The 24,330-nt window shown below is 36.1% G+C and overlaps 1 protein-coding gene across 1 annotated transcript in view; it reads right to left on the reverse strand.

Annotated features, from left to right (window-relative positions):
- Window positions 1–359: 359 nt before the first annotated feature.
- The window catches only part of LOC143913275 (dipeptidase 1-like), a 198,158-nt gene continuing 174,187 nt past the window's right edge, over window positions 360–24,330 (reverse strand). Inside the window, exon 3 of the mRNA XM_077432966.1 lies at window positions 360–2,133. Within this exon, the coding sequence (XP_077289092.1) occupies window positions 778–2,133 (1,356 nt within the window). The 3' untranslated portion in view covers window positions 360–777. The remainder of the gene's footprint in view (window positions 2,134–24,330) is intronic.

Below are 24,330 nucleotides of genomic sequence, written 5' to 3' on the forward strand. Positions count from 1 at the left end.
AGTTCACATTTCGATATCGAATTGCTTTCTACAATAATCTAAGACAAATCTAATCAAATCAGAAAGAGAATAAATTAAATCGATCTAGGTTTCAGCCGATGCTTTCCAACTTTCAATTTCATATTTGCACTAGACGAGTATTGCTAACGGATGATGGTGAATTGTACAAATTTCGAAGTGTATCATCTAAAAGTCAGGTTTTTCTTTTAATTTATATACATAAGATGTTTACAATGTTTCTATATAAAGGCATGGGCAACACCATCGAAACCAAGTCTGGACTTGTAAAAACATTCAATTCTTTTTAATCAAAATTACATCGAGATAAAACGTCGAAGGGAGTTTAGTTTTTTTTTTTTGCTTAACATCAAGCTATGTTTGATTGTTTACAATCACTCAACAATCAAATGTCTAGTTTAGAGATTAAAGAACTAATTTGAATTACAATTGCCACAGCCATTGAGCAAAAAGTTCAATGCATCGATCGACGATTTTTCACAGTTTTTATAATATACATTATTTTTTTTTAATTTTCTTTTTGTATAATTAATAACGTGCGCAACCACGCGTCCGGTATATATATAAAAAGAATATCACTAATTTTAATTAACAAAAAAAAAGTTAAAAAAACGAAACGGATAATATTATATGGTTACAACATCCAAAACAACTAAAATGCTGCTTCCCTATTTGTATGGTTGTTCTTATGTACTTGTACTATAATATGTGTAGGTGTTACGATCACGATTCACGGGTTGTATGGCACGAGCGCTGGGGTCAAGAGAGCATATACGTGCAAGAGGGAGTTCCATCGGGGGTATTTGCTGGGGGTGGCACCTCCTCGGCAGGCAGCACAGCAGCCAGCCTCCATTTGTCGCGAACCTCTTCCACTCGTCCCAACACACGCACCACATTCAACCCGGCCAGCTTCATCACGTCTCGCTCGCTCCACGAGGGATCGGCCAGCAGCTCCGCCAGCAGATGAGGATACCTCGACACGTCTTCGAGACCTGCCGGAGTCACGTTGATCCCGTCGTAGCCGGCTCCTATACCCACGTGATCCACACCGGCCACCTTCCTGATGTGATTGATATGGCCGATCACGTCCTTCATAGTCGCAGAGTCGTTGCACGTCACCAGCTGAGAGAAGAAGTTCACCATGACTACTCCGCCGTTTTCTGCCACCATGCGCAATATGTCGTCGGGGACGTTGCGCGACGAGTTGCATACAGCCATGGCTCCTGAATGGGAAAACACCACAGGAGCGTGGGTAGTGTTGAGGGCGTCCCTAGCTGTCGTCGCTGCAGTGTGTGACAGATCGACAAGCATGCCTAATCTATTCATCTCTCTGATGACTGTCCTTCCAAAGGCGGATAGGCCTCGATCGCCTCCGGCAGCTCCTGCCCAAGGTGTGTCGCAAGCGTGGGTTACGGTTAAATAACGGGCTCCTAATCCGTATAAAGATCTTAGAACAGCTAGTGAGTTTCCTAATGAGTGTCCTCCTTCGACGCCGATGAGGGATGCTATGCGGCCGGAGCGATGCACTTCAAGCAGCTCCCGAGATCCCGTCACTAGTCCTAGATGCTGAGGATGAAGTTCTATGAGTCGTTTGATGACGTCTATTTGTTCTAGGGTGAGTTGGACGGCGTCCATGTGTTGGGCGCCGCAAGGAACGTATGCTGACCAGAACTGGGCGCCCACTAGGCCGGCTCTAAGCCTGGGTATGTCCGTGTGGGACCACTGGCTGCGAGCCCAGGGTTCGATACGCGCTAGGTCCGCACTCAGGTTCAGTCCGGCTATACGATTGTGCATGAATTTACGAACGTTCCACGCTAGGTCGTTATGGCCGTCGACGAGGGGTGCCTCTCTGAGGAGGCGGCGCACCACGTCGAGGCGCGCCTGGGGGGTGTCTCGGCGGCCTGCGCCCCCAAGCGCGAGCGGCAGCCCCAGGCCGGCGGCGAGGGCGGCCGCTATCACGCACACCACGACGCAGAGGCAGCGAGGTCCTCTGGACCCCGCAGGTGCCTTCGCCGGGTCTCCTGCTGAGCTGTAACTGCTCGATGCTGAATCCGGTGGCAAGAAGTGGCCGCCGTTACAGCGCTCCGCCACATCAGGTAAGTCGCGAGCGCCACCCTGAAATGCACAGTCACAGAATATCAGAATAAAGTTTAAATAAACATGTTTTTTTTATTAAAATAATCTACCTGAAAGTGGATTAATGTTCAAATTTAAATTTGAAAAATGTGTCATATGTACAATATTTATATAGGATCCGGATGTGAAGGATTCCAAGTGAAACGCAGATTAAGTCAGAACTATGTATTTATTATAACATGTCTTCGGGCTTGTTCTCCAACAAGTGACCATAACAACACGCATCCGGTCTCTCCCATGCATACCACACACACACTTTATCCCTAGCAGTTTGACCAACCACACATACGGCTCGGCTCGTTTAAAAATCATTTCTACATTTATGAATACAATAACTTGCAACCAATGAACTATCTCAGTAGTTAGCGTGTATTTCTTTCTACTGAGGCGTTCAATCCCTGGCCCGGTGTTGTTGGCCAGATCCTGGATATACGTATGTGACTCCAGGTCGATCGTTTCGTATCTGGGTTTGTTAATTTATTTGATTTAATTTTTGAAACGGTTCAACCAAACCGGAAAAATACTCCCGTTTCTCGCAAATTTGAGCTTTTAGTATCTCAGATTTGTTGACTATTATCAATATGTTACTCATTCCACTGTAAAAATGTGTGTGTATTTCGGTATATCAAATTTTTCCATAGATGACTATGGTATTGTATAAAAGTATAATTGTATTTGTAAAATATTTGGAATTGTTAGAACATTTGTTCAAAAACGTATTATTTTATTTATTCTTTTGTTTTTATAATTTTCTTCAATGGCGCCATATTGGACAGTTCGTTATTTGAGATCGCGTTTACGTCTCGTCAGAGATGAAATAAGAAGAGACAGCGACAAAAATCGAGTTCAATAAATTTCTCGGGGTAAGTGATCTTTTATTTAAAATCGTGTATTTCAAAAATGAAATTTTTATTAATTTCATAAACGTATAAAATAAAATTTCGCATATTTATGTAAATATAAATCAAAGGTGAAATTTTTTTGTGACGTCCAAAAGTGAATAATATATTCAGTAGGTACCAAAATTTTTCAATTACTGTATACTGTATGTATATAGGGGGTCCCAGAAATTTGTAACGCCTCAGGCCCCTAGTTAAGTAAATCCGCCACTGCCAACGTGACGTATGTTTGTGTGTGTGTGTGGGTATGTGCGAGTGCGCGGACAAGTAAGGAGATTTAAAAAAAAATAATTTTTAGAATACCAGGAGTATACGTTATGCATAGGGATGTGGCGTGACAACCGATCGTGTCGAGGATAGGCGGAGTAGCGGGGAAGTGAGGAAGTGGGGACCTGTACTCCTGATATCGAGCGCCTGAGTTGGAATGGGTGACGTCAGCGTCAGATGCGCGGGAGCGTACACACATAGACACATCCACGAAGAGACTAGTATATATATATACATCAGTGGCGGCTCGTCCATATGGGCTGCAGGGCTGCAGCCTCTCAATACAGTACAAATGCATGCTATTTTTGTCATCCACATGGGCTGGGTGGCTGCAGACCTCCCATTATAGTACATATTCAGGCTATCTTTGTTTTCGTTCAATCAACGGTTTGGTTAAGGAGCTACTACAGCTTGAATAATCTCTGCAGCCCCTCCGCTTTGAAATCTCACGAGCCGTTACTGATATACATATATATAAAACGGACGGTGTGTGTGTATATCCATATGTGCGAGTGAATCGATTTAAGTATGGAGATTTAAAAAAACAAATTTTAGTATTATCAAAAGTTTTTATATCGATTTTGTCTGCGATTTCAATTTCTATTCCGATTCCGGTTGTGGTTCCAGTTTCGATTCCTATTTCAGTTCCGGCAGTTACGACTTTGGTTGTGACTTCAGTGACGATTACGATGACAATTGTTGTTGTTTGTTATTATTATTACTATACGTCTAATTTTATTTTAATGCATGTATCAAATATTTTTCCGAAACCATCCGTTGAAATATCAACGGACACAACACTGTATGTATAGGTAATAAAAAGGTTAAAAATAAAAACACGGTAAAATTTTAAGCACGTGATTTGCGCGCTTTTGTTTTTTTATGCACCCAAAGGTTCAAAAGTAAAAAAAAAACTGGTCAAAGCAAAAACAAACATTCGTCAAAGGGCGGGAATTTGATACCCAAGCATGCATGCACACGAGAGCACGCACCTGAATACAAATACGTTCAACTCGAGTATTATTTGACAAAGTTGTAAATGTTATGAATTCCAAATATTAAATTCTGCGAAAACCACCAAACACTTGCATACATACATATATGCACGGCAAAATTCGACCGAAACTTTGGGTATTTTGGTTTCGTAGGTATATCAGGTTCTAGAATTTCATTATGCCGCAGTACATACCCACCGCTACGACGGAAAATCCGCGAGATTTTCTAAAGAATTCGATTGAATAGAATGTATGTATGTACTATGTAGCTGCTCGCTATTGAACATTAGCGGCAATTTTCACGGTATAATTTATTACATCTCGATTAAATGATCACAAACTCGTCTGCGGAATCTGTGATTCTTCATCGTTATTCGCAATTTGTTTTCGGTGTTTGATAGTGTCGTTGTTAATTAATTTTCTGGACGTGTCGCAAAGCCTTCGGCGTGAATGTATGTACGTACGTACATATGTATGTACATACGTATATACATACATACATATGTATACGTGGATAGGAGGAGCTTTGCGTTTTCGTATTCATTCGACATCGTGTGTACAAAAGCGTCTGGTTTCGTGAAGAGAAGAATCCCGACCGCTCGCTTCGTCGGATGCTGAAGTTTTAATGAATGTGCTTTGTCGAGATGGACTCGAGGGTGTTTGTCCACGAGGTGATGATACAGGATCATAGCATGGGAATATTTTTTTTCAACCCATCAAATGCGAACGATGCAAAGTTTTTTTTTGGGTAGTGAGGCATGAATAACCGTCGCCCAGAACCCAAATGAGATAAGAATAGAGCTTGTGAAATCGATATACGTATGTATGTATGTACATATTTGATATATGTAAATATCAATGTTCAACTTCTTTCATATTACAACCAGTAAAAACTATGGATTCTTTTAAAAAACGTTTCATAAAAAAAATCCAATATAAGTGAAACTATTCCAAGCGTACATATGTATATACATACCAGTGGTGTGGTGGCTAGTCTCCTAAAATTTAAAAACATCAACAATTTAATTACAATGAATTCAAATCGTTGTCCATATTGATATTGTTCACTCGGATTAGCGAAGTTCAGGAACCGGAATCGGCCCTACCTGAGGTAGTGGTAGTGGATTGTTATGGTATGGTCTGCCGCGTCGCTCACTTGCACGGCCTCGCCGCCTCAATTCTGTTTCCTTCGCAGTACTGGCGAATTGTAGCGTATAGGCGTTCCGTCGAAGACAAAACATTTTTTTAATTTATCCGTCTCTTCAAGCTTTAATTTATTCGTCTCAAAAATGAAAAAAATATACTCATCACTTCAAGTTTCCACATGACTTCATCCATTTATCTTTCCTGTGGCCTTTTTTGCACCCTTTTACATTCTCTCAGGTACCATTCGAGCACTTCTTTCGTCCATGTATCGTCCGTTATTTTAGCTACGTAGCCCGCCCATTACCATATTAATTTATTTAAATAATCAAATCGTAGACTCTTTCGAAGGAAAGTTTACACCGTTGATATAAAGTCTAGTTTTAGCACATGACAAATATAATTATATTATCTTGAGATTTAGCTTCTAAGAAAAACTAGTTTTTTCCTTTTAAATACGTGAAAAGTTAGCTCAAATAAATTTTAAATTAATAATTAAATATGAACATATACATATGTACATATGTATATTGTATGTACATTGTATATGTATAAATCAAAGTAAACTAGTTGAACTATCCATTTGATGGAGGCAAAGATTTCACTTGGGAAATAATAGTTCTACTTTATAACTAGTCACAATCTACATATGTATATAAATACAGTGGAAGTTCTGCTCAATATGTATTTATGTAGATTAAATCTGATCTGAACTCTCATTGACTGCTTAAATTCTATATGTATATGTAGAATGCAATTCTTCCACATTATTTTCAAGTCAACGATTCAAATGTGAATCGGTCGCGAAAATATGCTCATGAAATATAGTATTTTTTAATGTCCTTTAACTTGAAATTCCATGATTACATTGGCTATTCTTTGACAATTTCCTTGCGAGCGTGTTACAAATGAATTGCCAGCTTGAAGAGTTCCGTTCTATTCAATAAGGTAACGGAAGTGAGGTATAATTTTTATACACTGAGAAGAACTTCTGAGTACGACTTTAATGGTAAATTTTAAACATGTACGTACATAATACAACAGTTGTATAATGCAAAAGGAGGCGTCACTTGAAGGTGAGGAAAACTTTGAAAAGAATTTCCCTAAAGGAGTAAAAAAAAGTCCATATCTGAAATCTTACAGGAAAAAGGAGGCTTAAAAACAAGTGTATACCTCAGAGTTCTTCATCCTGTGAGAGGATTTAATCAAGGGTGTGCGTTAGTATAAATAGCAGAATATTTACAAGACAAATGGAGTATAATTTGTGCTCGTGATGTATATTACACACGACCGGTTCCCATCGAACGGCAGAGATTAAAGTGCCTCAATTCAGACATGATGTATCAGCGATCGCTTTCAATGGAAACGGTGGCGTCAAATTTATCGTCTCCCATCAAATTTCTAACGCGCTGGGTAGTAATACCTGGGATAGGTACCTTGCGAATGACCTGCTTCCCGTCCTTCGTCTCATTACAGACGTTATGATGTCCGCGATATGGGAATAGACAAAGGGCGGGTGGTTGGGCACTCTCGTACCTCACAAATTACACCTTGACAGGGTGAATTATTGTGCCAACTGCTGCTGGCGCTGTTTTAAATCCCTTCATTGTTATTGTCCCTCTGCGTCTCGCCCGTACTCCACAACTTTCCTGCCCCCCCCCCCCCACCTCCTTCGTCCAGCTTCTCGAAGTCCTGGAGCTTTAACGGCGTGAAAAGTAAAATTCGCCCGTCGAATTAATCCCGGCGAAAAGCTGTCGCTAGTGTTCATTTTCGACTTTGAATTGATCGAAGCTCATTTTCAACGATTTGGAGAAATTTTCACAAAAGAGCAGATTAACATTTGTTTCGCGATTCGATGTCAGCTGCGAGAAACTTTGAAGGTCTAGAGAAAATTTTGAATTTAAAACTGTTATGATTACAATTTGATATTATATACCAAAAGTAAATTTGTAATTAAATATAATACTTTTTGTCTATGTTAAGATTCGATTTCAATCTCAGGACAAGGTCTAGAGATTGGACCTCGAATTTCGAACAGAGCAGTATCCATTTGGACAAGTTGTCAATGGGCCATTTTGTATTGGTAGCACATTATATAAATGAAATAATATTTAAAAGCCAAATAATTTTGGTCCTCGCGGTTCATATAAATATTTAACGTTATTATTGAATGTCCATTAATTTGATACTAATAATGACGATCAATTAAACGTTCTCTTCATGTGTATTTTATTAATAATTTTAATTTTATAAATTAAAATCGTATATAATAATCGTCTAATGCATGCGTGTGTGTAGTGCACGCTGTTAATACCACGCTCTCTTTCTTCTCTTGGAATCGTATATCGTGGAAAGAGACGCGGTATAGTGTGGGTTCAAGAGTGGACTTTGCGCTTGCGCGATGCGCTGTCACTTTGGGCAGTGGGTATTGTATATAATAATTATTTTGTTCATGTCGGCCAATCAAATGGCAGCTTCCGTTGATTAGAATTGCTATCTTTTACCGAGTGCACAAGTGTGTGCCCGCAGGCCACTAGTATGTAATAATTCTGTGAAAAATATAAAGCAGTTTCCCAGTTCGGCCCTCGAAATTTCATTCAGGTCTCACGTGGCTTCGACTTTATCATGATTAGACATCAGTTAGGTATCAGGGCAGAGGGGTTTACTATCGTGTTATTATGTTGAAAAACCATTTTTTAAAAGATTTTTTGCTCTCTTATGTACTTTGAACACTGTTGGGACACAATATTGCAGCTGTTACGATCATGTAAGTCATGATTGTAACAGCTGCGGTAGGTCTGCTCTTAGATACATATGTCAGTTTGGAAAACATGGGATAAGTTACACTCAAACATAATGGCGATCATATAACGTTACTGTGATGAAATTATCATGCATACGCTGTTGTCATATTAGTACATACATCACGCATAATTCATAGATCAAAATATATCTGTACTTTAGCGTATGAGAGAAAAATACGCGACTCCTATTGGTCAGTTAAAATATTTCGACGAATAGAAATTTATACCAATAGGAATCGAGATTTAGAGTTTGACTTCTGCAAAGACTACTGAAATGAAATACATATATACCTATATATTGATTTGCAGTGTTTTGATCTTAAAAAAATATCACGATCGTCGACTGCCATAAAAAACAAAATAAAAATATGTACGGCCGACACAGAAAAAAAAAACACCATGCATAAAACATGAGTAGCGAAATTCTAGATTTTAAAGACAAGGAATGGCGCACTGATATATTTTTATCTTTATGAATATTTTATAGCCCCATATAGCACCGGCAATCGTAAAGGGCAGCTAGTAGTACGGTTTTGGAGATATAATACAATGCCGCATTAAAGTTGGTGAAACGACGAAGGACGTGCTCGTTTTAAAGAGGAGACCATCACACCTTTTCGTCCATCAAATTCTGGCGATTGACTCGTTTGCGAAAAATTCAGACTATTGCGCAACGCGTATCGTGACAAGACCCTTTTATACGGCGATTTTACGAGAAGATTTAATCTCGTTCTCGTGTCTTCATAAGTTTTGCCAGATATCTACCTACGCACGCGTGCGAAACAATTTCAATAAATTCCCAATTCGTTTATTCTGCATCACATGACCCATATCTCCGTGTATAATCACGTAAATATTGTACATACATACGAACATATACGTATATGTACATATTCATATGCATGCGTGTATATGTATCTCGACGGTATCGCACGGGAACACTTTCATATGTTGTGCGATGATAAAAAAACAAATTTGAATGAAATATTATACTAAAAATTAAATTGAAAAATAAAAATAATGTATTATGTATAGAGTAAAACTTGCACATTGAATGCCAAGATGCTAAACAACGTTCAATGCACTCAAATAATTATAGAGCGCTAAAAAATCAGTGCTAAAAAATTTCGTTGAAAACTTAATTGATAAAATCGTGGATAAAAAAGGATAGTGGATATAGTTGATAGAGTGAAGAGATTGAAATGGCAATGATCGGGTCACGTAGCTAGAAGAATGGACAAAAGAAGTGCTGGAATGGTACCCGAAAGAGTGTAAGGGAGTGAAAGGAAAGCCGCAAGGTATGAGGTAAGATGGATGAGAGTTACATACATACATACATACATATGTATGTATTTATGTGAGTAGTTTTTGATAATCGCAGCTCCATGAATTTAAAGTAAATTTTGGTAATATTGGAGATACTGTTATTATACGTCAACATGTAATTTTAAACTAATATAAGAAAAATGTGGAGTAAAATTATCGTATTTACAAGGTATTTTTAAGCTTCAAAGGAATGTAAGTTAAATTAATAAATAATTTAAAAAATCATTATTTTTTTACACAAAGGAAAAAATATACAAATAACTTTTGTTTCATTCAAACATTTTTTGAATATAAATAGAATGTGATTACTATTTTATGTACTATCATTCGCGCTTGTCACAAGGAACTTATTTTTGATTGAAGTATAGAGCGTACCGAGTTTCGGCGACACGGGGAACATTTCCACGGTTTTTACGCTTGAAATATGCGACTTTCATTTTGTTTGACGGCAATGAGACGAGATGAATAAAAGACAAACTCGGGTAGGAACACTTCACATTTCTACATTGAACGGGAGGAAACGAAGGGGCTTCCGAAGGGGATCGGGGAGGACGGGGAAGGGTTGACGTACGAGCTCCCTTTCGGTAGTGTTGTGTTACAATTTTTCAAAAATATCTCGCGAAAATTTGCTTTCTGATCGTGGCGGTGAAAAATCACTTTCGCGCGAAGCTCAGGGAATTTTTCTCACTTTTCACGCTCTACGCAACAAAGAAAAAGGGCGGGGGGGAAAATGCGGGACGTTTCGCGAAATCAGGGTATCGCGACCGAACATAAACTGGCGTAGTGAACTCGACTGTGGCCTCCTCTCCCGTTTCAACTGCCCTTTTTTTATAAGTATATTCCTTTTTGCACTCGTTCTCCAACTTTTTTCTTTGGGTTTTCTCCCTTCCCCCCCTTCCCCTTCTCCATCTTCGCCACTAATGGAGGCTCGGTTTCATCGCCGCACCTGCGAGGAGCGTTTTATATTTTGTAGAAAGTTTTTCGGGGCGACATTGTGTAATGATGTGAACCGCAGCCTCTTCTCCGTCGGCGATATCATTGTATCGTTACGCCGTTTTTGCCACAGTCAGTTTGACTGATGACAAATGTGTAAGCTGGAGTGTATTAAAATGACTATTACAATACGCTACTACAACTTTTGTAATATAATACATATACCTATTAAATACGATAAGTTACGAAAATAAAAAGGTAAATGAATAAAGTAAAATTCTTAAAATAAACTAAATTGAATAATCCTTATAAAATATAGTTTAAATTTAAAATATATTTATGAACATCATTATATCAATAAATTAAATTTATATCAATAATATTACAATACACATACATACATAGTGTGTGACTTATTCATCAGTATGTCTAAATGATTGTACATATGTTTGTCAACAATGCAAATCCACAGTTTTCAACTTTTAATTTAATTGACTACTTATGTTAGTACAAAAACAATTGAACACAATTGTGCATATATGAATAATTTCAAAAACTTTGCCATAGTGATATAACAGAGTAGTTCAAAGTCGTCACCATAAATAAAAAAAGCTGCAATAATAAGAATTAAAATAAAACATGATAAAAAACAAAATAAACATAAGTATGAAACAAATACTATAATAGAGCGCGTTTGCAATCTCAAATTAAAAAATTCCTCAACCAGACCAGCATATTTTAGATTAAACTAATCCAAGTTAACATAAATTTGCTTGAGGCCCTTGCAACAGGCGACGAAGCCATCAAATTGGTGTGTGCCACAAGAGAAGAGAACAAACCGCAGCATTTTGTTACCTGAGTTGGTTGGGAACAGTGAAGCGCAATCCTGCAAGAATTTGACGATTGCTTACCAAACCAACCAGTAACTTATAGAAATGTTTCCCGAATATACTCAACGACGTGACTCGAGGGAATTATAACCTAGTGCTCTCAGCAGCTAGGCATTAGGATACAGCCAAAGATAGCAATGATATATGTAAGTATATCCGAAAAACCTAATATGTACTCTCTCAATTCACAACCAATGTCCTCTAACACTTGGGATCCAATTAATACAAGAAAACTCAAAAATGCTTCGCACTAGCGAACCATATTGGATTCAAAGTACTGATGCACTCTGGAAAGGTATACTTATAGGCAGTTTGAAACATTTTTTTGTAGCTCTTGAGCATATGCATACATATGTAAAGTATGTTCGTATACATACATATTATTAAGAAAAGTTTTAAAGACAGGGAAGAGTTTCTGGACCGTAGCTTTATAAGGAGTAACTTTAAGTTTTTGCTGAAACTATATTTTAAAAAGTCATCAGGGAAATTCTTAAATGAATTTTTCTTTCAAAACATAAGTTTCAACTTTATGTCCATATAAATAAATATTTATGATTGAGGGTTTTAAAAATGAATCTGTGAAATTTTTATAAGATTGTGTCTATTGTATAAATAAAATGATTTTTTTTGTTTGTTTGAAACATTTCACATTTCAGATAAATCTCATGTTAATTGTATATATCTCATGTTAATTGTAGATATCTCATGTTAATTGTAGATATGTCAGTGGCTTGAAGCAATATTAAATTTTATTTTTATTTTATTTTTTATTTGTTATTTTACATACATATGTATATACATGGACGGTCTCCGTGACGAGATAGAATGTTAAATGACAGAAAACGCGCGCGTATTAATGTGCGCGCGCAGAATACGGGAGGAAAAGCATGTTCCTCTTGTTCCTGTTGTATCCTGCTCGCGTAAATTAAGTGAGTATGTACGTGAGTATGTACCGTTTACCATGCACCATTTTTTTTTCATCTTTCGACTTAAGATCTTTCGATTTTCGATCTTTGCCTTCCGATATCTGCGTTTTCTGTCATTTAACATTCTGTCTCGTCACGTAGACCCATACCAGGAAGGCCTTACAGGTAAATCCCAATGCGCCTTCCTGGCCAATTACAAATTACAATTACAATTACAAATACAGCATTTTTATTACAAGTCGTTGAATTACGAGACACTGAAAAACTCGCAAATTAACGAGACATCTATGAATTGTACATAAATTTTATTGTACATGAATCATACATCAAATAGTGGTGACATAGTAGGTAGGAAGGATTTTTAGCCAATTTTTTTTCCGGGAACCATTTCAACAATGAAATCAGAGAAAATTGGCAAACTCTGATAGGAAACGATCAACCTGGAGTCACAAATCCAGGTCTGACCAACAGCATTCTCTGAAAAATACATTTTCATTCGAGGCCCGGGCCAGGTATCGAACCCCGGCGCCTCTCGACGCTAAGCAGAAGCTTAACGATCGGGCTATGCTGCTGGCTAATATTTCTGTTATGGAATAATATCGATAAATTTGATTCTTAAAGCTGAAGTATGATTTTGAATCAGATCCTTTAAAATTTGACTGTGTAATTCAATGCGTAAATACGACAACAGCTGTGCCAGATTTCAAAGGGCTAATACGAGATGGTTCACGTTGATAAACACACGATTTGGTTGTGTGTAGTAGTTTCCAAAGTCGATTTGCTCAAAGTGGACTTGATTCACCTTTGAAGTGAACGTAGCTGCGAGACGTAAACACGGCAATACGGAAGCAGGGAGGCAGGAAAACAATTTGTTTGAACGCGGAAAGCACACGGTATACGTAAAAGTTTATCGCGCCTAAGATAGCTCATCCTGAAAATCCTCTTGATTTGGCCTGCAGCCTCCGACATCAACTTTAATCGCCGGCTATAGTGAACGCTCCCGCAGGCTCTATTTATTACCAATTATAGCGCCGGTTTGTTCTCCGCTCTCTCTACGAACAAGCGATTATTATTAAACCGTCAAATTTAACTATTTCACGGAGGCAATATCATTTCAGCCCAATTTTGCTACGTTTAATATTATATGTACATATACTAACCGTGTGTATGTATATACATATGTACATATGTTCGTAGGTGATCTCAGGCGATCTCATCAAATTCGTCTAGTTAGTGAGTTAGGAAAATTGGATGATTCTTTTTTGATCACTTTTGCCTTTCGAACGTTTGCCGTCGGATTATTTACGAGTGTGAAAGTTGCGAAAGTTGCGCGTTAGTTTAATGAATTTGATTTTGACTTTATGTTTTGGCTGATTTAAGCTCATTTAGTGGTATTATATGTAGTGAACTGTGACAGATATGAAAAGACAAGTTTTGGATAATTTGCAACAATAAGAAAAGACAAGATTGAGATGAAATGATGAAATGACTACATACATATATTCATAAGTTGAATTTCGATGACAGCTTTTTTAAGTCTAAAAAAAAATTGAAGATGTTTCATATTTGAATATAAAAAATTGTATGTTCACGATTACGATTTTTTCATTTTGTATAAATCGGAAAAATATCTGATTTTGTTTTCTTTTGAAAAATATCTGATTTTGGGAACATGAGAGAGAGTATCCACTGTCTAAATGTATTCGTGGGTGAACAATAGAAACCCTGGATTAGGATAACGGGAGTCAGTAAAGGCCCGAACAAAGGATACGCTGGAGATTCCAAATACCCGGGCGAGTGCGTGTTACTCGCCAGGGAAGACTACGTGCCTAGACAATAGACGCATTAATGAATCGGGGAAGCCATGCTGAGCAACTTGTCCCTTATAAGGAGGTACATACGGTAGATCAGAGTGAGCGGTAGTTACGTGTGGACCTCCTGAATCGTTAAATAAATACTTTGGCTCTTTTTCATTTGGATCTTGAACTCACCCCTACGAAACAATAATATTTCATAATACTTTCTTTTTCATCAATTTATTGTTTTCAAAATGTGATGTAAAATCACTCTATAACTTTATCGAAATGTTAGAGGTCAAACAAAAGCTGTGAACTTTTCCAAAAGAACCGATAGCGGGATATCGTTTTACATAAATTGTTTTGCTAAAAAATTTACTCTTAAAAGTACGTTTATATTATCCAGCACTGCACGCCAACTGCTTGGCACATAGTTGCGCGGAAAAGACTACTTCTATTCATACTATACGGCACCCCCGTTTCCGGCACGTTTATACTTATTTTGGACGAATGCAAGACAAAATCGGCTTACATATGTACATATATATATATATATATATATATATATATATATATATATATATATATATATATATATATAAATATATATATATATATATATATATATATATATATATATATATATATATTATATATATATATATATATATATATATATATATATATATATATATATATATATATATATATATATATATATATATATATATATATATATGTATGTATGTACATACATTGCAGATTTGCGATGATTGCGATGATACGGCGTAATATTCATTCCGTCGTATTGGCGTTTTCGAAAATATTCACATGCACATGGCAGCACTTTTGTTGGTACGGGCCTGAGCTGTACTGGTATAAACGAACTAGATACACTGTAGATACACTTGCTGGTGTACATTTTCTTTTTAATATATTCGATGCCATATTCGATGATTTTAAGACGTAATTTTTTTTCAATTTTGAAAGTTTTCCATTTCGAGAGAGAGGCTTATTCATTGATACCTATACATATATAATGCGTTGATATATTCGTGTAATATTTCCATATACATAAATGTATCCATAGAATCGTCCCATGCGCGGATTAAGGAAACGAGAGAGTTTTCTTGTCGGGAAATTTTCATTACACATAGGTATATGTACATTTAGGCACATTCAGTGTTGAAAAATGGTTTCATAGTATTCCACAGAAGAAAAAGTTTGATATGTTTTTTCCAAACTTTTTCTAAACGAAGCTGTGTGATATATCATTTTTTATAGCCGCATTTGTATATACCGCTTTTTTTTTGAACGAGCGATAAATCAGTCGAGCTCGCTCCAGAAGTGGCCCTCATTTAGTATGATTCAATTAATTTAGAATTGGTTCTAGATTACTTAACAATAAATACGCTCAAAGGGGGAGGCTTTACGAGTGCAATTGGTTTTTTTTCCCCGGGAACGGTTTTTGAAACACTGCGAACGTATTAACGCAGATTATTTATGGAGGATCGAAGTGCACGACAATGGGCTAGAGAGGAGATGGGAGGTTCTCGCTAAACGGCCCTCTCTCGCGTAACATTCATTAAATTAAATTGCTCATAAGCCGGTGTCTCTTGCTAGGATACCACCGTCGACCTATATTTATCACCGGTCCCTATGTCCCATCTAGCTCACCCTCCCCCTCATATCCTAACTCCTTTAATATACGTGACTCGAGGGGAGAATATGGGGGGGAGGGGGGGGGGTTGAAATCCTCCAGCGAAGATGCCGTTTCCTTATTAGTGCTCCTCCTTTCGTTCTCACCTTGCATTCCATAGAAACGCTACTTTTCCAACCCTCGCGTGGACGAGATCAAAGGGATTCTTATCGTAGCGAAAGAAAAAGATTGTGGGGCTGTTGTCAAAGCACCCGAAACTTACGCCTAGGAAGAATGTTTCTCTCCACCCACCCAGTCTTTCCACTAATAGATTTCTTACACCATACGTACAGCCTTCGTATATTGGTACAATAAAACTATAGAAAGTAATATCCGACTCTAGCCATACTTCAGCAGAAAAAAAATAATAAGGGCTTAACCTCGCTAATTTGATTACTCGAGAGGTTCAAATAAAATCTATTAGTATTAGTAAGCTAATCGAAAGCATTATTTTTTTTATTTCGTTATCCAATTTTGTAAGTAATTTGATTGAATAATTTTAATAAAAAAATATTATTTAAAATGGTTTAAATTTTGATTTTTTGCCTCTGCCGTGTCATAGTCAGATTGTTAAAGGGCTGAAATGTTTGATTTTCAAAATAATATTATGGTTGTCACTAATTGGGTTTGGTAAAAGCAGAACATTTAAATTGAGAGCAAAATCAATTCGAATTCGACAGTTTGAATGGGAAGCGAGATAATTGATTGACATTTGATATAACTCAAATTATAAATGAAGGCATGTCAAAACAGACAGTGACATACTTTTTAATTATAATCGACCTGAATTGGACGTGGTTTTACACGATGGAAACGACACAAATGTGATTCGTCTACACGTATTAGGTTTCCTTTGTTTTCAGATTATCAGATTTTACCGTGCGTTTTTTTTAACTAAAAATCAAACTCAGAAAATTTTATAATATTATGTTTGTGTAATACCAATATTATTAATAAAATACTAAGTATTTATCAGCGGAATAGATTGGTGGTTGCGTTAATGCTAACCACCGAGAGTCTGCTGGTTTTGATCCCGCGGGTTGAAAACAATTTATTTCGAGTATTATCTGTAGTGTTACTGGCCAGACTTGGATATTTGTGACTCCAAGTCGATCGTTTCAGAGTTTGCCAATTTATATGATATCATTGTTGGAATGGTTCCTCATCAAATTGGAAAAACCACCCTACCCATTTCACCACTATTTGAATATGATTTGAAAATTTTTATATATTTAAATTTATATATGCTCAGGGGTAACCAACCCGATGACGGCATCATGGGAAAATATAGAATAGGGTCCATCGGCTAAGCCGCCTTCCCCCAAAGCATAAATACATAAATAAAATAAATATTATTGTTATTGTTCCCGAGTCTTATCAGATTTTAAAATTGTATTAAACTTTTATAATACATAGAAGAATACGATTTCAAATGTATGTATGTATTTTTTTTTGTATAAAAAAGGAATAGAATTTATAATTGAATTTATAAATTTAAATGTCAAAGTTTTATAAAACTTTGGTGTTCATTAATCGCGCTAATTTTAAATCATAATCAAACGAAACAGATTTTGGCAAACGAAAAACAAACTTAAAGGAATAAATTATAAATTCGAGACGTCAGTCTTATGCGTACATCTCCACAAAGGAGTTATTAATATTTGAATGGAGTTTTTCTCCGGCCGTTTTTATTATAATCGGAAGGGAATCTCTTTGTCTATATTACAAAATCAAAAGTGAGAAAGAAGGCGAATTTATTAAAATTTCATTGTTTTTGAAACCTTTATTGCGTTTTGAATTCCCTCCGGCCATTCAGTGGGTAAGAAATTGAAACAATTCAAGAGGATCACGCGGTTGTAATTAGCTTTTGCGTTATTATTCGAAGCAAATTGCTCCGGTTCATGAATTTCAATCCAAAACAATTGAAAATAAACGTCCAAAAGTCTTTTTTTTTTACTAAATTTTTCTAAAAAAATCTGAAGGATTATGCCGGTAAATTTAATAAATCGGTACATTGCTTTTTAATGTATAGAACCTTTGATGTAATTTTTTGCAGATTACGAATTATTTAAAAACATAAAAAAATACTCCCTAGACATATATGTATATTGTATGTACATATATGAATGTCAAACGTTCATTGTATAATTTTATCATTTTTCATATAAGTCTGTAAAAGGTTACAGCTTTAATTACAGCTTTGAACGTAAAACGGGTCAATATAAAGTTCAAGTTTGACGGATCGGATAAAATATACGAAACGTTCTTCTGCTAAAGTAAACATGTCTCGAATTTATATACATTACATAGAACCGAATCCCAAATTGTTGAAAATTACAAATATAGCAAGACAACGCTATCTTTATTTTTGGGCACAAATATGTGTAGCAATATAAAATGTACATGTACAGCCTTGAGAGCTGTTCTTTCTAGTCGAGCTTTCTAGTACAGCTGTCAGATTGGAAATCATACGGTAAATCTGACTCCTTCCATCAATTAATTGCCGATCATCTGTTATACTCTTATTACATGTGAGCTATGAGTGTCATCACACTTTCACTCATAGCCCGGTGTATGTGTAATTACGTCGATTACATACATACATATGATAGGCAATCAGCTGATTGAACGAGTCATCTACAATTGGGCCTGGTAAATGTGTAAGATATATGATACATCACGGTGGCTGCGGTAGCAAGGGATAATCGAGTCTGCTTCCTTCCTTCCTTATACATACATACATATATGATATACTACATACTACATACATATGTACAATGGTTGCTAAACTATGTATGATACTTGTCTGAATATAATCCTTTATGTCTCAAGAGGTAACAGTAGTTGATTCAACTCCGTTATATTGATTTTTTCATTATGAAGAAAAAATGACTTGTGACTCTTAGAGCGAAAACACACAGAAAGACACGCGGCACGTGTTTTATTTTTACACATTTTTGCACATGTAAAAAATGGCTAGCATGCAAAATCTATGCTATAGCACCCAAGCTTAAATCCTTGTATTGACATAGGTTTGACAGTGATCGATAACGGTCATTCCCATATTTGAAAAAATGTAGGAGAAACTTGTTGAAAAAAATAGCCTATGCAGATATTTCACAGCGGGATGCCAAGAACGTGCTGGTGCCAATTCAGTGTGTTTTCGCCCTTAAGGTGCACATACACAGACTGGTAAGGGCGAAAATACACAGCTATGAACGGCACATCGTGTGCTTGGCTCCCTGCTGTGGGGGTCTCCTACATTTCTTCAAATATGGGATACACCGTTATCAATCACTGTCAAGCAAGAATAAATACAAGGACACAATTTTACCGAAAACACTCCAGGAGGCTATTTTGGGACGACGAGTGCTGGCCGTTCCATGAATCTGTGCAAGGCATGGCCAACTTTTTTCGCATGTTTAAAAGTATCTAAAAAAAAACGCTAGCAAGCCTAATCTTTGCCCTCGTGATCCTTGTCAAAACTTACTCCATGAAGTGTTTTTTGAGATATTTTATCTTTGTATCGACATAAATTTGATAGTGATCAATAGCGGTGATATCCATATTTGAAGAAATGTAGAATTAACTTGATATAAGAATGAAATTATACGAATTAATAATGACACGAAGACACGCCTATTACAGTTCGAGTCTACCGTGACGTACTTTTGAGTGTGTTCTTACCATTATTCAGCCACATAACTTTCCTATGATTCACGCTTTAATTATTCCCTGACTATACCTAGATCAAACTAAAGTTACGAATCCTAGCTTATGATTGATTCCAACTAAGAATACGATTCTATCTATGACACCACCTACGACTACAATATTGGTCGTTTAAAATAATTGCCTTGTGTGTCAATAAATTCATTTGTATATATTTAGTTCTACTATCAATCTTTATTTTGAGTTATATATTACCAGTATATTATAATTCGTATATACTGTAAATTATTTCGTTGATAAGACAGTTAAAATTTTGAGACTTTGGCGTCGTAAAGTCAACGTAGCACACCGGAGTATCACCGTCTAAGTGGCGTCGTTAAATCGCTAAGGCCAAACTAAAGGCAAATACAGAAGACGTTCTCCTTCGGAGTCCCCCATTCCCCCATACTCCCATGAAGCCTCCAGTGAACTTTAATCAAAGAAGTTGGACTTGAGGGTGGGTGGGAGGGTGCGTCGCGAATTTACCCACCTGAAGTCGCGAGCTTTAATTGTGCAAGCAAACGTAGCGAACACCGGGTGCTAGATAAGCAATATTCGGACGAGTCTGCCTCGGTGCGAATTTACGAGTGCAGATCTCTCCCCGGTCCCACGTTCGTGTAGTTAGTTTTACCTTTCGTTTGTTTTGCTAAATTTACAATTTGCGCGCCGTGCAATTTAAAAAGAGATTGCATTCGCAATTAAACCGGGTCGGCTGCATTTTGAACGCCACCTTTGTGCGCTCTCCGTACAACTGCTATTATGCAAATGTCGCTTATTAATCATATACGAATTTTAAAGCAAAGTTGAATGGCGCTTTTGTGAATTTTACTTTTTTTAATTGTGAAAAAGAAAACGCATGAGTGATAAATTAAAGCATTACGGACGTCGCGCGGCCATTCAGACGTCGGCCATTGAAAAATAATTCTTATTTCAAGTGAATATTTTATGTTTTTTCTCTGTAGGGGAAATTGTGGATTGTGGAGTGTGTGTAAATGTGTAAAGTTTATATTAAAATTCGGTTAAATAGTATTTTACTATTAATAATCAATGTTGATTTTTTGAAAGGGTTCTTTTTATTATTTACAAGGTTTATATTCAAGCTTCACTTCGTCCGTTAGTATGAACAAACTTACACTACACTCTTCCGATCACTTTAAAACTTTGCCATTTTGCAAGGTTTGGCCGCCGATAAAGATTTCGATTGAGTCGGTGGTGAAATATAATCGTAATAAACACGTTTAAGAATTAAAAAAATTTGGAGACGGTGACAGCTAACCCAGTAAGTAGCCTTGTTTATTTGACTTTCCGCCCCCCTCTCGTTTTGTCAGATTTTATTTGTTTAACCACCTATAACTTCATCATTTTCATACTATATATTATAAAATTTGCATATAATATAACTATATAAGCATAATAATTTAAGTATAATATAACTATAGCTATAGGTGTAATAGTAATCAAGCATTGTCAAAATAGATTTTGACTTCAAATAAGGTACATGACTTTTTTATTGAACTTTTAAAACGGCGATAAACGTAATATGAAATAAGAAAATAAGTCAATGTAAACTAAATGTATTTCATATACATATGTACATACATACATATGTATCTATGTATGTATTAATAAGTGAATAGTGTTCTCCCATGAAGGGTAGGAAACAGGAAATTAAACGTTCACTAGATGAAGATATGGCACGTTGTGTGACTATTGACAACTCCATGGCATTGTATTAAAAAAAAAGTTAAAACTGATGACTGATGAAAAGTAGCACTTCCAGCATAAAAATTATAAAATTTTAGAAATATGCATTTGGTAGTATTCCACACGCATGCTAAAAACGATTCTGGATACATTTTCAAGGTTGAAATTGCTCATGATGACGCTTTACTTATCGATAAATAAAATTAAAATAAGAAGAGGTATGTAAAAATAGAAGTGTGCCAACGTTAAATTGAAAATGCATATTACGTACTTGTAGAATTATGTATATATACATACTTGTGAAAGCATTCGACGCGTTAATAAGCTAATTTGGAGTATTATTTCGGCGATCGAGAAAATTAAGCGAATTATTCGCTTTCAAAAAGTAATAAACTCGAAGAAATGCCGTTAACGCCTTTGATGTATATTTTCCAAGAGTTGTAAATTGATGAAAGCTTGTTTATTCAATAATAATTAATTTAAATTTCGTCTCGCTTCCATGATTTTGTATCGGCCATGAATTTTTATCGTATCGCTAAAAGAAAAATGTAATAAAACGAAACACATGCTTATCAATATCAAAATTATATAAACATTATACGGTGAAGACACATGTATGTATATGTATGCATGTAAAATTATAAAAAATACTTTTTTTGGTATTTAATTGGATTGGAATGATCGAAAAAAGCACAACATATTCACATAGTATAATGTATGTATATTAGTACTGTTGCGTAGGGGTGGGTGGAGGATCCAAGTAAAAGGCCAACAGTCGTTTCACAGCATTTATTGATGATTAAGGAGTTACACACACTGTCACTGCTCCGTCCAGAATGAATTATATCGCCTACGTACCGCCTTATAAAGGGTAGATCTCTCAGGACGCCTAATCTGTTTACCTGTTGTATAGTCACGTATTCGGGTATGTATTTCCAAGACATTGGGTCTTCCCGTACCGATTCTGAGAAATAACTAATAACGGTCATTGTTTAGCCTAAATGCACTTAGAGTCCAGATATAATCTTTGGAAGTAAGTGCATGCATTTAGTTAACCGATAACAGATATCCGTTGGTCTAAGTACAATTCGCTCAATCCGCGGCGTACGTAACAGTACTGAATGTTGAACTTCAATGAATCGGATACTATACAACATACGTATGTATGTATGTAGGTACATAACTTCTATTAAAGATTTTTAGAGGGAGGAAAGGGGGGGGGGGGGCAGTTAAAATTTTGTTAGATTCTGTCATCGGAATATATACATATATAAAAAAAAAATTGATATAGTAATGTACACAAAATAATACCACACCTGTATACAAGAAAGTCGCACAACGATGAAAATTCACATATCAAATGCTCAACACGTCAACCAACCGACATCTACATATATACGTATGCAGCTCGTAAAAATACGTGTCCCTACTATTACCAGGCATTATATGATACATATGTACATACATACATTTATGTGGCTTTCCCAAGATTATTTTTATGACTTCAATATTAGGTCGGGTGCACGTGGTTGAGTTGCGAAACACACTTTTCGTCCGCATATATTGTATGTTTCTGCTTCGGGCGCGCAATTTTAAATTTTCCACCGCTCGGCTTGCGACTATATTTGTTTACATTCCGACAACAAGCCGGGGAGGAGAACCTTTTTATTGCAAATTCGTGACCTCTCAAAGTAAATGGGAGAGGGCCGATCTTCCTACGAGAGGGAACGCGCAACTTTGCCGTCACAAGACGACCGCCATCCAGTGTCGTCTCGTCGGGTTCACATAAATTATTCATTTATTGTGAAGTGAAGCGTTTCAATATCGCATTAATGAGGGCCCTCCGCTGAGCGGAACGAATAAGCAAATAATTGATGTTTGCATTAACCAAATTTGATACCATTCAAAATAACAAAAATACACAAGACATCAAATCGTCTCACATGCTGAGCTAAATTGGTCTGTCTGTATGCTTGCCCTCGTTATTCGACATTAATCAGATGATAGGCTGTATTCGAAATTATATCCAGCAATTTATATAATTATAATGTATACCATATATATATAGATAATAGAATGTATAGATAATCATGTATAGATATAATGAATAAAAAATAGCATTGTGGTTGTTGTGACTAATTTCTTCAATGAATTGCTACATTTTTGAATGATTGTAATTTTTTAAAAGGTTTTGTTTAGTTTGACATCCTAATTTGGTAACGAATTGTATCACTTCTGATCGTTAAATCGATTTTAAATTTCGGCTAACTATGTATTTCTTTTACCTAAGATTAGTTTTGACGTTGATATTTATGATATCGAAGTGTATTTGAATTTTGTTATGCTAGGCTAAACAAAGTCAAATGACAGTTTGTTCATTCGCGTTCATTTATCATTATGAATGCGTGTACCAGGCCACTAGTATGAAATAAAACCCAAAGGTATTTTTTTTTAATTTATATGAGTTTATAAGAGTTTAGAAAATAATAAATTGGATTGACGCATTGAATGCTTTATTTATAACCAGTGGTTTTATCCGGCTTCGCTCGCTATTTGTAATATAAACCGCTTAAACATGGCTAATCTCAATAGTAAGCATTTTATTAAATTTATTTGAATAGTTTTTTTTATTAAAATTTATTTGAATATTCAATTTGTGTTTTTATTAAATTTAACGTCACGGATGTTACGAACAAACGATATTTACATACATACGAAGTCTCTTTCGAAATTATATATTAGATGTGTGTAAAATGTGAATAATGTGATATTCATTTAATTAATTTTATTTTAATACAAAAAAATTACATTTACCATGGTTTCATTACGAGTTTTTGCTCCAATGTGAAACCTATGGGAAAATTAGTATATATTTATGTACTTAATATAAATTTATAAGATTATTATTATGAATTTGAAATTACATATAATAATGACAAATGACGATTCCAAACAAAATTTCAACCTATCCTCAGGTTGAAAATTTGTTTGGAATCGTTTCAACAATGAAATCATATAATTTGGAAAACTCTGATAGGCAAAGGTTGACTTTGGAGTCACATATCCATAGTTTGGCCAACAGA

Source organism: Arctopsyche grandis, chromosome 6 (genome assembly GCF_051622035.1).
Source record: "Arctopsyche grandis isolate Sample6627 chromosome 6, ASM5162203v2, whole genome shotgun sequence".
NCBI lineage: Eukaryota > Metazoa > Arthropoda > Insecta > Trichoptera > Hydropsychidae > Arctopsyche > Arctopsyche grandis.